Below are 15,532 nucleotides of genomic sequence, written 5' to 3'. Positions count from 1 at the left end.
GTGGGAACAGCATCAGAATCATACCAAATGTGTCTCAAAAATCATGATAAAGGAACTTCACAATTTGCTTACAAATAACAAAGCCATGCACAACAGTGGTTAAGAAACACTCCTGCCAATAAGAGTTTACATTTTAAACGGTGAGAATCCCATAATTAGCTGTGCATACATCGGTAGATCCAGCTGCACAAAGCTCTTCACAGATCAGACGTGTCCCCTTACAGAAGGTGACAAGTTGTTCTTTGGTTTACCTTTTCCTTCTCAAACTTAGCAGCCATTTACAAACATGCGATCAACCCTTTCCATATACGTTTCCCATTTATTTCAGACAATACATTGTTGGGATTTTTAATTCCACCAAGAATGTTAATCTAGCTTCAAAGGTAAAGAGAAATAGCACTGGCTGCTTTGTTCTCCCCCGAGTCACACCAAACAGTAGTTGCTAAAAAGGTACAAAAGATGTATACAACCAGGTTCCACTAGGAACTCCAAAAAGGTTCATATCTTATTCAAAAATTGAATGGTTTTGTCTCACCACATTTATGGCTTCTATTGCAAGGAGTGGATTTTGGCAGGAGGTAGTGGCCAGCTATTTTTGCATCAAGAAACAGAACATCAGAATACTGTCAAGGCCGCATTCAGAAAAGACTATTCCAGATAAAGGCTGCATTTGCAACTTTAACTGCTATCATGTTGAAATGATTTTATGCACATATTAAATGATTTCCTTGGAGAAAATACACCCCAATCCATGACCTTTCATGAAAGCACGAACTCTATCACATACATACAAGACACCAAAATACTCTGAAGATTTATCATCTTACAAACTGGTATTTTTTATACTAGGCTTGCAAAGGAATAATTTAGCTGATTTTTTTTGTTTTGTTTTTAGCAGTAGCATCCCAAGGGACTTTCATGGTAGACAGTAAAATGGAAGTTCATTTGCGTTTCTTTAAATTAAAAAGAAAACTGATCCTATTATGGCTAACTGTAACGCAGAGTCATCATGCATCAAGGTCTAAGTTTATAATCATTGCCAGGAAGCTAGAGCATACATAACCTCAACTGCAGGAGTAAGACTCCTACTTGCTGCTAACATCAGCTAGACAAGCAGCAGCACTCTGGAATAATGACTGTGCAAGCCAATCACAGTCGCTTTCTTCTCACTCTTTTCTCCCCCAGTTCCTCCCTCACCCAGAATAAAAAAAAAAAAAAAAGGAAACAGTCACTGGGACCAAGGGCCAATCCTCCCAAACTATTCAGCATGTTAAGAGACCTGACTCAGCACACCCATCCCCCCACCAAAACAGCTGCTCTGGAGGTCTGTAAGCAAGGACAGAAAAATGGCAATTTCAGAAAAGCGTATCTTTCAATTATCAGTCAACCAAAAGGCTCACCTTAGTCTCAGGCCTTTCTTCTTCTCAAATTCCAAAGACCTGATTCAGATAACAGAGGTGACAGACCTTCTCAGAAAAGGTCTGCATTAATTTTTAAAAATGGGAAACACTAAGCAGGCTAACCTAAATACAGAGACCACTAGCGAACTCTTCTAAAGCAGGAAAGGAACAAACTGCTCTTGCAATTCTCCATAGCATCTGGCAAAGGATACTAGCAAGTTTTTTTAAATGAAGCAATAGATTTTAACTTCACCTTAACATTTATGACAATACTGAATATTATGCAATTATTCCTTGAAGGAGAGAAATTACTTAGTTTATGCATGCAAATATATTTTCATGTGAAAGTCTCAACTTATTTGCTGATTCTAAGGGAATGCATTCACTTGCATAAACCCATATTTTGTTATTCTACATAATAATGCTATCAGCAGTATCAAACTCATCAAAAGATTCCACGTTCAAATACCAATCTTTAAGAAATTGACCTTAATATTTATGAAATCTTTGACAGACTCATTCAATATAAATGCCATGGATCTCTTTTCTGTCAGCCAATAACAGCAACCAGAATAGATACACAAAGACAGGACTGAATGAACCAATTTGTTTATTGAATCACAATGAACAACATGCCAGATATTCACTCACTGATTGTTTTTTGGAAATTTTGCTTTGGAAACAAAGGATCATTTATTTGTGTCTCCCTTGCCCTATTTAAGAGAGAACAAAATTAAGTTTCTAAAGAAGAAAAAAAATAAAGACCAACAATTTTCAATACTCTAAGTATCAAATTCTTCAAAAATACTATCTATAGCTGTATACTATTCCGTGAAGCATTCAGACAATAATGAACAAAAAGACATGCTTTTGTTCAAATCACACACAGCGGGATTATATGTGAGCTGACCCTCCATGCATTAATTGAAGAAAAAGCTTTGCTTTGAGCTCATTACTGCTCTTACAGATTGGCAAGTTTAGAAAGTTTAGTGTCCTTCTCAGTTTACCAATTTAAGATGTTTGGTTTAAAAGTACAGATGCATACCAGGAAATAAGCCCAAGTTTCATAAGTTCCATCACTACTTTCAATGCAAAAGAACAAATTAGCACATATGCAAAGAACAGGATAGGGAGAAAGAAAACAGAACAAAAACCATCTTCAGCAACTTTGTAACAGTTTAACAACATAACAGTTACATTCTTCAATAAAGAAAAGAAACAGCAGGCAAGTTTTCCTCCTAACTGTATTAATCAGAGTGTCTTGAAAAAATATAAGCAGCCCTAGTGATAAAAAGATAGATCATTTCACCAGTTCTCACTAGGGGTTTGATCTTCTAGAGCCACTGACATGAAGGGGAGCATGATTATGTCTTGATTGAGACTTTAAATAGTGCATTTCAGAAAGCAAAATCACATTACCTTGTTTTATTATATTTTTAGAGAACTGAACACATTGGGTTTCTGAAACATAATTAAAGGTATTTTGAGACTACAGCACCAACCAAAAACTCAAACATGTTTTCAGTCACCACATTATTTCCGGAAATTGTTCAGAAACTGTTCTAGGATCCCAGTGAAAAGATGAGAAAATAGGAGGGCGGAGAGGATCTACAGGAATGTTTGTACTTCCTCCATTTCTGCTTAATCCTGCCAAAAAAAGTGTTCCAGACTGTCACATTACCAATATTGTAACCAACACTAGCAAATAACCCCACCACTACAGAACGTGCCTAGTTCAGAGTAATAACTACCGATTTCCCAAGTTCAGCAGAAAAACATAAAGCAAAATAGTGTAAGTGAGCACTTCCATTTCACTGACTTATTTTTGTTACTAAAAAAACAGGACCTGCCAACTAAGCTATCCTGCTGGTCTAATCCATTGAGAACAGTGTTTGTTATAAATTAAGCCAGGAATCTTCCCTGTAAAAAGAACCTCTGGTACACAAAGCAGTGTACCGGTTAGACACAAAAACAGTGATAAAAGAAAGCTGCTAAACTGCATGAAAATAACATGTAAGAGATTACCCCAGATTTGGTAAATCCTGGCAAACACCAAGTGTTTAGAATTCCTTTCAACTTTAACATCACCAGCACCCAGCAGGGTGTATTCAGCATCCCACAGAACCTGCACTTGTGTTTTTGTATAGGGGCTTTAAAAAAAAAAAAAAAATCAAATCACAGCAACTGCAAAGTATGAAAGTTCGAGGTTTCATTCTCAAATAGTCTCGATAATGAGCAGGTGGTATTCTCTAACACCAAATAATCATCTAAATAAGTAAGGGTCTGTATTACAACTAGAACTCAAGCCTAAAGGAACATAGTCAAGGAAGATATGTGGAAGACCTGTTCCACACATGCTAAGGACAAAAGAACAATCATTTCAGAATCACATTCTTCATCTAAGTTTTTTACCCTGAATCAAAGGGGTGCAAATTATTCTCAAAAGCAGAACCAAATTTATCTTGCTGCCTGTAAAACAAGGTATTCCTTCAGCTACATAGTTCGTTTCACTCCATAACAAAGTTAGTAGCTGTAATGGCTTTTTACTTTGAATTTCAATGTAGTATGTGCTTGGCCTTATTCTGAGCAAAACCAGTAGACCATAACACATGATCTGCAGTGACTACACAGACAGCATCCACTCAGGACTTTGTTCTAACATTGTGAGTGTAACTTCCTCCTAGCACTGCCCACATTTTTAAGCAGCTGCAGGAAAGCTTTTGGAAAAAAATAAAATCAGACTATATATCAGTTCGTGATATACAAAAACCCTACTGAAGTAAAGACGTTTTGAACAATAAATTCAGACAAAGTGAAAACAGCACCCTCTTGACTCTTTGGTCCTTTCAGAGAAAGCAGCTCCACGATAGAATACCACCAGCAGAGAAGCAAATTTTTAAACAGCTTTCTATTCCCATCCCAAAGTGCAGTTCAGCACCTTCTCAGGGCTGCTGATACAGCTGTTCACCAGCTGTGCTACAAATCACCAAAATGATCACTTAAAACCAGATACTTTTAACCTAGATCATTTCAGTGACCAAGTTTTGCAGAGCAGCCTCATAAACAGTCCAGGCATAAGCGAAAATGCCTAAAGGTTTTTACATCCTGGGTAAAGTTCTTACAAACAGGCTTCTCCCAAAAGAAAACTCAGGCTGCACTTACATCCTCAAAACGCAAGAAATCCACATGTACAGAAAGCATACTGAACTGTTCTATGTTAAGATATCTTTTAGATCTGCCTTGAGTTGGTAGCTCGACTCCTCAAATACCTTGAAATGAATATGTGCCACCTAGTGCATCAGTCACAGCCAAGCAAATAAAAGTAACTTACCAAACGCCTAGCAAATTCTTTATTTTCTGAAAGAAATCCATATGCTGGGTGTACCTTGGAAGACAAAAAAAAAAAAATTCAAGCTGATTGAGTTCTGAAACCAGACACCAAAATTGCTAGCACATTTTCAAACACTGGGGATGATGAAGTACATTACTAAGCATTTAAATAGGTTTAATACCTTAAGAAACTCTCTTAACACACTGATTTTTCTGCCCTAAGTCGTTGAGCTACCATTTCTGAAACAAACTTTCCTTACTTAACTAGGGACAACAGGGTTGTTTGCAGAGCAAATGGAGCTGTTTGCAGAGCAAATGGACATTTCTTTTGGTGATTTGCCTTCTGCTCTTTTTAGCTCCATTGCAGATTTCCCCATACATGCTCAACCACACTCCTCACTAACCACTGTAAAGTACTCCTCACCCCAAAATATTTCCAGCACTAACTCTAATAATGGTACATAGGTCCACAGTCGTAAGCCTCCTATCTCTAGTGACCCCGGCTTGAGAGCACAATATACTCTCTTCATTAGTCTAAGTCAAGCATCCTGTGTGCCTCGTTTGCTCACACCCCAATATACATTCAGCCTAATTACTTGAGAGGACCATGAGAAAGTGTTTTCATTTTACTTTTTGCAAGTCACATAAGATTCTGGATCAAATATACTCTGATAGACAAAGTAGAAGCCATTTTATTCACCTCTTTTAAAGAGCCAGTAACCAGGTTTCATAATCAGAAACTCAAAGGGAAGAAAACACTGGGTTTCTTCATAGGAAAGTTTTTGGCCCCTGAAGGCACTGTACCAAAACATCATGTTTGAAACAAATTACAGTGCTGATCCAACTGCTAAAGGGTAGTTAGTGCTGCTGATACATACACATCAAATTTTATTTTAGTAAATGTTCTGTGTACAGTAGCTCTGAATAATACATTTATTTCAGTGACAGAACAAAGAACATTAGGAATGTGAACATGATTACATATTAGTTTTTCCTACTGATTCCTGTTAAGCTTTGAATCTCTGGCCAACTTGGAGGGAGAAAGGCAGACTTGCCCACATTTACACAAATTAGCTAATGTGCATTTTGTAAACATTCTGAAACAAAAACGATTATGGGATGCACCATTTATCTTCCTACAAGTAACATTTATATAACATAGAAAGTGATTCAAACGAAGTTTAAGCAAAAGCCTTTCTGGACACACTTTCCAAAACATTCAAAATAGCCATTATGGCATATAAAGGGTTAGCGCTCAAAACTAATTGGGATTTTTTTTTCCCGCAGCAAATTTGGAAATGAACTGAAGCTGCTCCCTGGTGTGAAAGCTGAATCCAGCAGCCACCTGCAGGATCAGCAACCAGTGCTGCCAGATGCTACAAAGCCTTTGATTTCCAGTAGCGATTTCAGACACATTTAACTCATGTGACATGAACTAACTGGAATAGCATATTCAATCACTTCCCCCCCACACCTTTTAAAAAAAAAATACAAACTCTGGCTTTTCTGCTTTCTATATATGAAACAGCTGCAGCAGATAGACACATTCAGACTCACAGCTTGGGCCCTGGTTTTCCTAATGACTTCCATGATGGCATCCATGTTGAGGTAGCTTTTGCTGGTGGGAGCTGGGCCAACGCAGACGGATTCATCCGCCATTTTCACGTGAACCTGAAGAGGCAAAATTCAGCATTAACAGATGCTCCCAGCAAAAATAATTACCATCACCCAGTTACATGCACACAAATCTGATTGTGTCAAAGATCATTTACATACCATAACCACTCTAAAATACACACTGAAATTACCAACACTGGCATACAAGTACTTGCACAATAAATCTCATTTCATTTAACTCTGAGTTTAAGTCACTGTCAAAATGTTTTATTATTCTAATACATTATTTTGAATTTGATTAAATAAAATCATGACAAATAGAATTTCAGCTTCCTATACTGATCATCTATATGTAAATTCAGACTAAAAACTACTTTGTTACTTGTAACCAGGGTAGTCTAATATCTTAATACTTAATAACAAACATTCATGACCAGTTCTAAGCAGGCTCCCCAGGAAGTTGGGGATAATTAGAGTGAATTGAATGAAGGGATGCAATGAGTGTCCCTGCACAGCATCAGATCAGCACCATGCACAAATTAAAGCCTATGACTAAAGAGTTCAATATCACCACACGTGAACCAGAAAATCTTGAGAATTATTTAAGCAGGCTCATGTTTGATTTCTAATCCATCGTATCCTCATTTATATGCATTTGCCAAATATTTTTTAGCCAAACAAAAAAAGGACAAACATCTCCAACATTTTACCAGGAATAATAAAATATCTATGTTTGAAGTTAGAAGTCGTCTTACATCTCACACGAATGCTTATCTTTAAGAAGTTTAATTAGATTGGTCTTTAACATGTTTTCAGAGTTCAGAATACTTTCTTTGAAGTAAGATACACATATAACCATTAAACAAAACAACCAGTTTTTCTTCATTCTGCTTTTTGTAAGCTTCCTTGCAGTATGTATTTTAAGAAATCATGCCATTGCTTAAACTGTCCAAGATTGTTAGCTGTCAGTAGGACTTGTTTAGAATGACAATTTGACATTTCCAATGCTTACCAATTTTTAAAACTATTCGTATAATCTTCAGCATTTGAAACTGAGAATATATTGTCTAAAAATGGTGCTCTTTTAGAAAATTAATATTTGAGAAATATAAGACCCTGAGATGAGTTCAGTTGGTCAGAGTATGGTGCAAATAACACCAAGGTTGTGGGTTTGATCCCTGTATGGGTCATTCACTTAAGAGCTGGACTCTATAATCCTTGTGGGTCCCTTCCAACTCAGAATATTCTGTGATTCAGCATAATATTTTTGGTTTATTAACAGGAAATTTCATTCTTTGTGAAAAGGAATTTTATTTGCAAGTAGTACAAAGGCTGTCAAGTCTGTCAAACTAGTTAGAAGTTACGTAGTCTGGATACACTGTTGGCTCATTCAGAAGAAACAAGGCCAGAAAAAAAAAAAACATCTACAAACACTGACAAGCAGCAGTCAGACAATCTTTTGAACAATACAATGAGAAGTAAGTAGCAGGTAAATATAACAAATGTATCAAACAAGAAAGAGAGTCACTTATTAAGCATTTTAATTTTTTCTTCAGTTTTATTTACTTTTTCTGAACTTAGCAAAAGCTAATCCTACCAACAAGAAGCACATTAACTTGCCACCTAATTCCACGTTTCTCTCTGGAGACATTATCTTAAATAGCTTCTGAATTTGCTATATTCTCAAGTATATGAGAGTTCACATAATCTCCTGGAATCACCACACATTTCACATTTCAACTATTGCTTCTATAAAGTCACAACTGTTTTGTTTTATCACTACAGCATTTGTCTCACAATATAAACAGAGCAAAACCAAAAAAAAATCCTAATCACTAGCACAGACAATCATGCAGCAGGTTTTAGTGCTTTCTAGTACATATACCTCAGCAACTAACTAACCTATTTTGATAAAACACTATCAAGATTAGCCTGTGTCATCCTTCCTGCAGCACTAAGCTGAAGAAACAGCATGTGCCCCTTTATCTTCACGATCAGTTTATATGCTTAAAGTTGTTCTGAATCCCCGTATGGTTTACATTTCTAAACAAAGTCATTCAAGGTTAAGCTTAATTAAGCATGTATGTTTTACAAAACCAAAAGCTTCCTTATATAAAAGGACTAAATATCATTAGATATTTCTAGGTATCAAGATGCAAACCCCACACCCACCCACTTCTCACATTAAGACACCAACACAGTCCACTAGTACCAAAAGCAGCCATAGAAGGTATTGCAAACCAATTGATTTTATACATATAAACAATTTTGTGCACTTTTCCCCAACATTTCCCTGCTCCTATCTGAATTGTTTCATTGCTATTCAATTCTTTGGAGTTTCAACTCTTCCTTTTTCACACTACCCTGTAACCTGGTAAATCCATTTCTCTTTGTTCACCTTACTACAAGTTGTTGGTGCCTTCTCTAGTTCAGTGCCAGTTCAGCCTTCAATACACCCTAATATACCTCACACAGGTATAACACAACAGAAAATCAGTAACCATATCACATTCATGTTACCTGATACATCTCCTCAGAGCACCAGGCAAACCTCTCAAAAAATAAGTCTCCATTCCACCTCCACTAGTTCAAAACCTCTTGATTTTCAGGTCCCCGTGACAGCTTTTCCATCTAGGGGGCTTCTCATATCTACTTTTATTACAAGTAAACCAGCACACATATAAACTGGAAATCTGCTACTTCTTAATTCATAATGACAACTCCCTTTAGCATTTAGATTTCTTTGATAATGCACTGTAGTTCATGAAGAATACCCCAAATATTGTAACACAAATACATCATAGGTTTTTTTAGCATAGTACAAATGTAATTACTAGCAAACATTACAACAAAAGCCATCATTTGAGTCTACATGACAACTGAAACTTTCAGCTTACTACCAAGTGCCACCTACTTGACACAGTAATTCACTAAACCTTTACCTCTGCAGAAGCCAACTTATAATGAAATATTTCTAGACAGTTAAAAAAATCCAGCAACTCCCCTTCCTCAAGCACTACAAATTTCAAATATATTGATTTTCAAATTCAAGGATTGCTTAAGTACTCAACCTAAATGACACAATCCTAGGTATTCAAAACTAGTCCCTAACAGTTAAAACCTCAGAGGTGTAATTTCTCCCTTTTCTGTTTTAGTTCAAGAAAAAAAAAAAACAATGTCAACAAAGAAGCAAGTCCATGGAGGTTCTTGAAAAAATGCAATTCCTTCATAAATATCTGAATTGACTCTGCAATCTCAAGCATGAATGAATAACAACAAAGGCTGGAAAGCAGTTCAAACTAAGTGCTTAATGGTTTATACTGAAGGTTTTAATCATATTGGGCTACCTGGGCCTCAAGAGAAATCTCAAGCAGCTACCAAGGGCTTGTTATGTTAGAGAATATAAACAACTAGAAATCATGGAAAGACATCTTATGTGTAAAAGCAGTTTAATTTCTGTAAAAGTTTTATACTTCAAGTAGTCTACTTCATAAAGGCTAATTATATTACAAAAACAGATAATCATCAAAACCTATTGAATCTTCATTTTATAGAACCTCAACCTAATTCAAAAACTAGAGACTAAATACAGTCACCTTTGGAAATCCAAACCCAAATCAATCACAAACAGCCAACTAGCTCATCACAGACTCCTGTATCTATGAGAAATAAGCTACTAATAATAAAACTCTGGATTTAGCAGAAGTCCCAGCAGAACAACATTACAATGAATACTATTAAATGGTGTAACTATTTTTGGATTAAGATACAAAGGCAACTGGAAAAAATCTGAAGTACAACAACCATTTTATTACACAGGTCTTCCTGACCACATACAGATACAAGAACCAGCTCAAGTCCAACGAGCTTAGTCATTCAGAAGCACACTGCACAGAAGTGGCCACTGGTTACAGAGCTAGTTTAGGTCCAGAAGCCACATTCACAGCAAGGCACCTAAATCAGCAAATCCTGCCAGATCTTTACACAGGAACAGCTTCATGTTTCTTTACCACCTTTCCAGCAAATAGGCAAGTAAAGCAAGGAGTCCATCGGGGATGACTTGCCTGTCATTTTTGGCCTGGACTGGTTCCAGGCACCACTCCAGGCTGCAGCAGCTCTCAGGGTGAAGGTGCAGTAAGAGGTGGCAACAGTAGCAGCAACCGGATTTGGAGATCCTTCTACGTTATGTTTCAGTATCGCAGGAGGATTTATAAACCAGGTTTGGTGCCAGGGCTTGGTATCATACTTCAGAAGACATATATGTCCATAACCCAAAGTTCTGGATATGAACACCACAAAAATAGTCAGTATCTGCCTTGCAGATAACCCAGTTTAGAAGAGCTGCACTGAATCAGAGATAGGACATACCCAAATTACCTAGACTGTTAGCTCTCCTTTATCCTGGAGAGTAGCACATGTGTTCATTTGACAGTAGCATCCTCTCTCGCATAGCCATACTCTGAATTTACTGAATCATCATTGTAATTAAACCTGTATCTCAAATAATCATCATTTCAAGAAATCAAAATTAATAACTTGCTACTTAAAATATACATAGGTCTCCTAGAGGTGTTCTGTTTAACACAGCAGTATCAAGGTAACCTTTTCCAGGAGCCACTCACCTACTGCAGATCACTGGTTGAAATCTATATTATAAACAAATTACATTTAAATATGCATGTCTCTCAACATTTAAACATAGAAAAGTTCTCAGTATGGATATAGAATGTATTAAAAATTATTTTAATTTTAATTTTTTAAATGTATTTTAATATTTATTTCAGTGCATATACAATCTATAAAACAATCAAAGACTCCCAGAAAATTTACAGATCCCTAGCATTATAATTATTCAGCAGCTCAAGTTTGTTACCTTCCTATAGATCTGGTTCATGACAAAAAGTGCTTTTCTCCCCAGTTTGTTTCATAATCATTCTCATTTGCTAACTCCAAAAAGTAAAGGCTGACTTTGTCAACAAAGAAAAATATATCTACATGCATTTCCTAACATAGTGTTCAATATCATCTGCATAGTTTCCACAGATGATTTTATATACTTCAGCAGTTTCTAAGGCTTATCATGTGACAGATGTAATTTACTTCAGTGTAAATGCCTAATTAACACATACACACACACACACTCACTCCCCTTTCCCTCCATCTCCGAGGAGGTAAATGTCTGGGATTCCCCAGTGTCCCAGTTTTTCAGAGTAGGTCAGCCTACACATCCCCAGGTCTCAACACAAGTTGATATTCATGCAGCAGAGACAGTTATACTGAGTTGCAGGCTCCATTTTCCCCCTAATTCTTCTGTGCTGTTTCAGAATTTATATTATAGGGAAACTGTTATAGCTGCATATACAGTACTAATCAAATCTAAGAAGCAATTAAAACAACCTCAGTGAAGAAAACACTTTTGTTTGGTACACTAGATAAGATTAAGCATTGTTTAGACAAAGAAATCTAATCAAACAAGTCATTCTCCTTTTATAGCTCAAATCAATATTACACATTGGAACAACATCCGTTGGTGTAAGTGGATTCACTTAATTGGCCCAAACTGCATAATACCGCTCAGCAAGACAAATCACAATTAGCTCAACCCATAAAATAGGGTTAATGAGTAAATCCTTTGTAAGGTAGCTAAAAAAAACCCAACCACCTCAAATCTTGTCAGCACCATTGCCAAAAGAGACAGACAAAACAGAACAAAAAGCCTGTGGCATTGAACAGTCTTGAGTTTAAAAAAAAAAAAAAAAAAAAAAAAATCAAACAGATGCTAAAAAGGTTCAAATTTACTGCTTTGCCAAAAACACATCTTTCATCTGACCTAAGTGTCTTTAGCAGCTTGACACTAAAATATACACACCAGTAATACAATAAGTATGAGCACAAAGTGTGCAGTATTCATACAGCCTTTAAAGTGCTATCTGCAAAGAAATACTGCCATACGATTACAGCATTTAACTCTAAAACAAAATAATGGAAACATGTCTAGAGTGCACAAAAAACAAAACTGTGAAAGACATAAATAGCATAACTATCCTATATTTCCCATATTTAATTTTACTCAACATTTCAAAAACCTAAATAAAAATTTATGCAAATAAGCAGGTCAGCCTGCAGAGTCAACACAAACAGATCTCTCTGCAAGTCTATTTTAACTCTTTTAATTTGATGGCCCACAAATAGTTATGCAAGGACTATGTAAAACAACTCTTCAGCGGCCTTCAAACATGTTTTGGTGAAGGGCATTTACTTACATTCCCCTCCAATTCTACAATGACCCTCAAAACAGCCCATCCATTAGCATCTGCAGTATTAGATCCCTGGTTAGTGGACACCAGCTGAGAAAAATAAATTTAAAAAAATAACACCCTTTACTTCCCAGTCTTGTCCTTCAAGTTTGCCAACTGGTCAAAAAATGAAGACAGTAAATAACCCCACTAACTAGGGGCCTCAAAAATCCACACTCTTCAACTAAGATTAAAATGAATGGAACCAGGCTGAACTGAACAATCCAAAAGATGAGCAACATTAACCAGGCAAGGAAGACTGCATTTCTTACCAAGACTAAGAGAAAGCACGTTTCAACACACATCAAGATTTTCATCTGTTTGCATTCTCACTTATACACATGAATTTATTTTTGTAACCTTAAAAAAGGAAAAAGTAAGTCTCAAGTCTCTCTTCCATGGATGAAGCTCTGGAACGTTGTTTGCTGCTAAAAAGACACACAATTTTGTTTGCATTATGAAGAGGAAAGGACTCCCCATTGTACCTAGAGGTCTGATCACTCCTACTGTGAAAACCAGACCATGCTAAACCCATCAGAGTGATGCTCTCAAACTGTGCTCTGCTTGCAGGACAAGCAAGAAAATGCCTCCTGAGTCCTGAAGACATTACAGATAAGACTCTAGAGAAGAGTTCCAGAATGGCCTTGGCTCCTGAAAGCCTTTTCCTATATCTTTATTCTTTGACAGCTTCAGTGAAGCACCTTCTAGAACAATGCTGGGAAAGAAGGCTTCTCTATCAGAATTTTATTGCAAGTGCTTACTGTGTTGAACCCTCCAAAACAGTGAAGACCAGGAACTAGTATCACAAGTTTGCTATTGAAAGTTTAGCAGAATGAAATAGTTAGTTTGTATCACAATCTCCAACATGTTTTACTCAACACCAACCAGGAACAATCAGTCTTTGTTTGGTAGAATAACTGAAAAAGTAGGTCAGTAGTCACCTTGTTCACTAATCTACCTTTGGACTAACTGAAGGATTAACAGAGGTAGAGCAATCAGGAGGGGAAACCAGAATGTTTCATCCTTTACTAACACTAACACACTAACAATCTTGAGGGAAAAGCATTCCCTTTGCCTCCTTCCACTGGTGTCTCCCTTGGTGGGAGAGCTACCAAGTTCCTTTGCTCAGCTGAAGATTAGAGGCTGCCCAGCCACTCAGCACAACCTTTGCTGACGTCTGGGGTGCTGTGAAGAAAGTCTGCAAGCTTGCAGCTGCGCTCATATGTCTGCAGACTATTTTTACTTTGGAATACACTATCTAGGCAAGCCTCCGGACAAACAGGACAATTTTAGTTCAGAGCATACACTAACAATTTGGGAAGACACTTAATAAATGTATTTACCAAAGAAAGAGTCTCCATCTGTTGCAGGAATTGATCAATTCATCATATTTATTTAGAGCAGTCCACTATGCTCTGTGAGGATGCTGGAGTTACATCTTTGCAGTGTATGTGACTCTGCACTTTAAGTGTTTTAGAAGAAGAATTAGGTTTTTTGTGATGTTAACAAAACAGTGATGCCCTACAGTGTTCTTAGTAGCCTCCCTGCATTTCAAACACATCTGCACCCACATGTCAGCCTTTCCCTAATGGAATCTCAGCTTCTAAGCACATTAGCAAAGCAATAGGACAGATCCTTCTCATGCTGTTTCTTTTTCCTGCCTCTCCCAAAAACAAGCTCTACCAAGGAATGCATTTGATGCATGCTTCTTTGTTTTGCTTTCTAAAAGGGTTAAGACATGTAGGAGATGGGAAAGCTGGTAGTTAGGTAGGTCTAGGAAACAGTATCACATGGTAGGAAGGGCAGTCAACTACAGAACTTCATATAGATTTTGTTCTTAATTAAGCTAGATATCCCAGAAGACTTTGGGATTCAGAAAAAGTAGGTTAAACTCAGCCACAGTACAAAGCAACACATAGTATGCAGTGGTAACATGCTCCTATCCAGCATTTTCAGCTCTAACTCAGATAGAGTTCCCCTTTTAGATGGATGAACATACAGCCATTCAGATGTCTACGGATGGATGGACTGCAGAAGTTACTTCCAGCATCCAAAGATCAGGGATTCCTAAAACAAGTTCTAATATTGAGAGAATAGCTCACAACAACAGCAAGGTGAATTCACAGCTACCTGGCATGTCAGCTACACACCAGTATTTAAAAGAAAGGTGAAAAGGGAAAAACTAATGTCAGCTAAATGCAACATATCCTGGATCAGTAGTTGGAAGATTGGAATTTTTTTTTAAATCACAAACACAAGATGCAGACCTACAGTGAATTATGTTCTTCTCAAAGTGGACTAACTTCAGGCCCAAAATGAACCATATACTGAGACTTAGATTAAGTTTCACAATCAGCCTTACTTTAGGCACACACAAAATGCCACTCAAAGGATGATCCCACCCCTAAATGCTCCTCCACGCTCAGCTCTAGCAATTACAGTGCTGCTGAGACAGATCAATGAACTGAACAGACACAGTGGAAAAGTAATCTAAGGGGAGGGGAAATTAACCTTCTGTCAGATCAGCAAGTTAAACCATCTCCCAGCCACATGACCATCAGATCCCATACAGTGAATGAATGGGAGGGGGCAGGAGAGCCCAAACACTCCTTTCACAAGTAGTTTAGACTTAGAAAAATTTAGACATAATATGAAGCAAGTTCTACAATGTCAAATAATCCATAGAAAATAGCAGAAAAAACAGTTTGTGAGTGAATGCAGAATATCTTAAAGATGACAAAATTCCAGAGCAAGTTTTTTAAAACACAGATTTCCTTCATGTCTATGCAATACATATATGCTCAATAGAAAATATAAATGCACATATATGTATGTTTATATGTACATACACACAGCCCTTAACCACTTCTAGGTACTCAGTGAGAGGGG

The 15,532-nt window shown here is 37.0% G+C and overlaps 1 protein-coding gene across 1 annotated transcript in view; it reads right to left on the bottom strand.

Moving 5' to 3' along the window:
- The window catches only part of PCCA (propionyl-CoA carboxylase subunit alpha), a 273,709-nt gene that overhangs the window by 227,902 nt on the left and 30,275 nt on the right, over positions 1-15,532 (bottom strand). Inside the window, exons 5-6 of the mRNA XM_048295883.1 lie at positions 6,288-6,401; positions 4,732-4,785 (exon numbers count right to left, since the gene is read on the bottom strand). Coding sequence (XP_048151840.1) covers positions 4,732-4,785; positions 6,288-6,401 — 168 coding nt within the window. The remainder of the gene's footprint in view (positions 1-4,731; positions 4,786-6,287; positions 6,402-15,532) is intronic.

Source organism: Corvus hawaiiensis, chromosome 2 (genome assembly GCF_020740725.1).
Source record: "Corvus hawaiiensis isolate bCorHaw1 chromosome 2, bCorHaw1.pri.cur, whole genome shotgun sequence".
Taxonomy (NCBI): Eukaryota; Metazoa; Chordata; class Aves; order Passeriformes; family Corvidae; genus Corvus; species Corvus hawaiiensis.
Note: the sequence above shows the minus strand (reverse complement) of the source record. Positions and strands in the feature narration are given on the sequence as shown.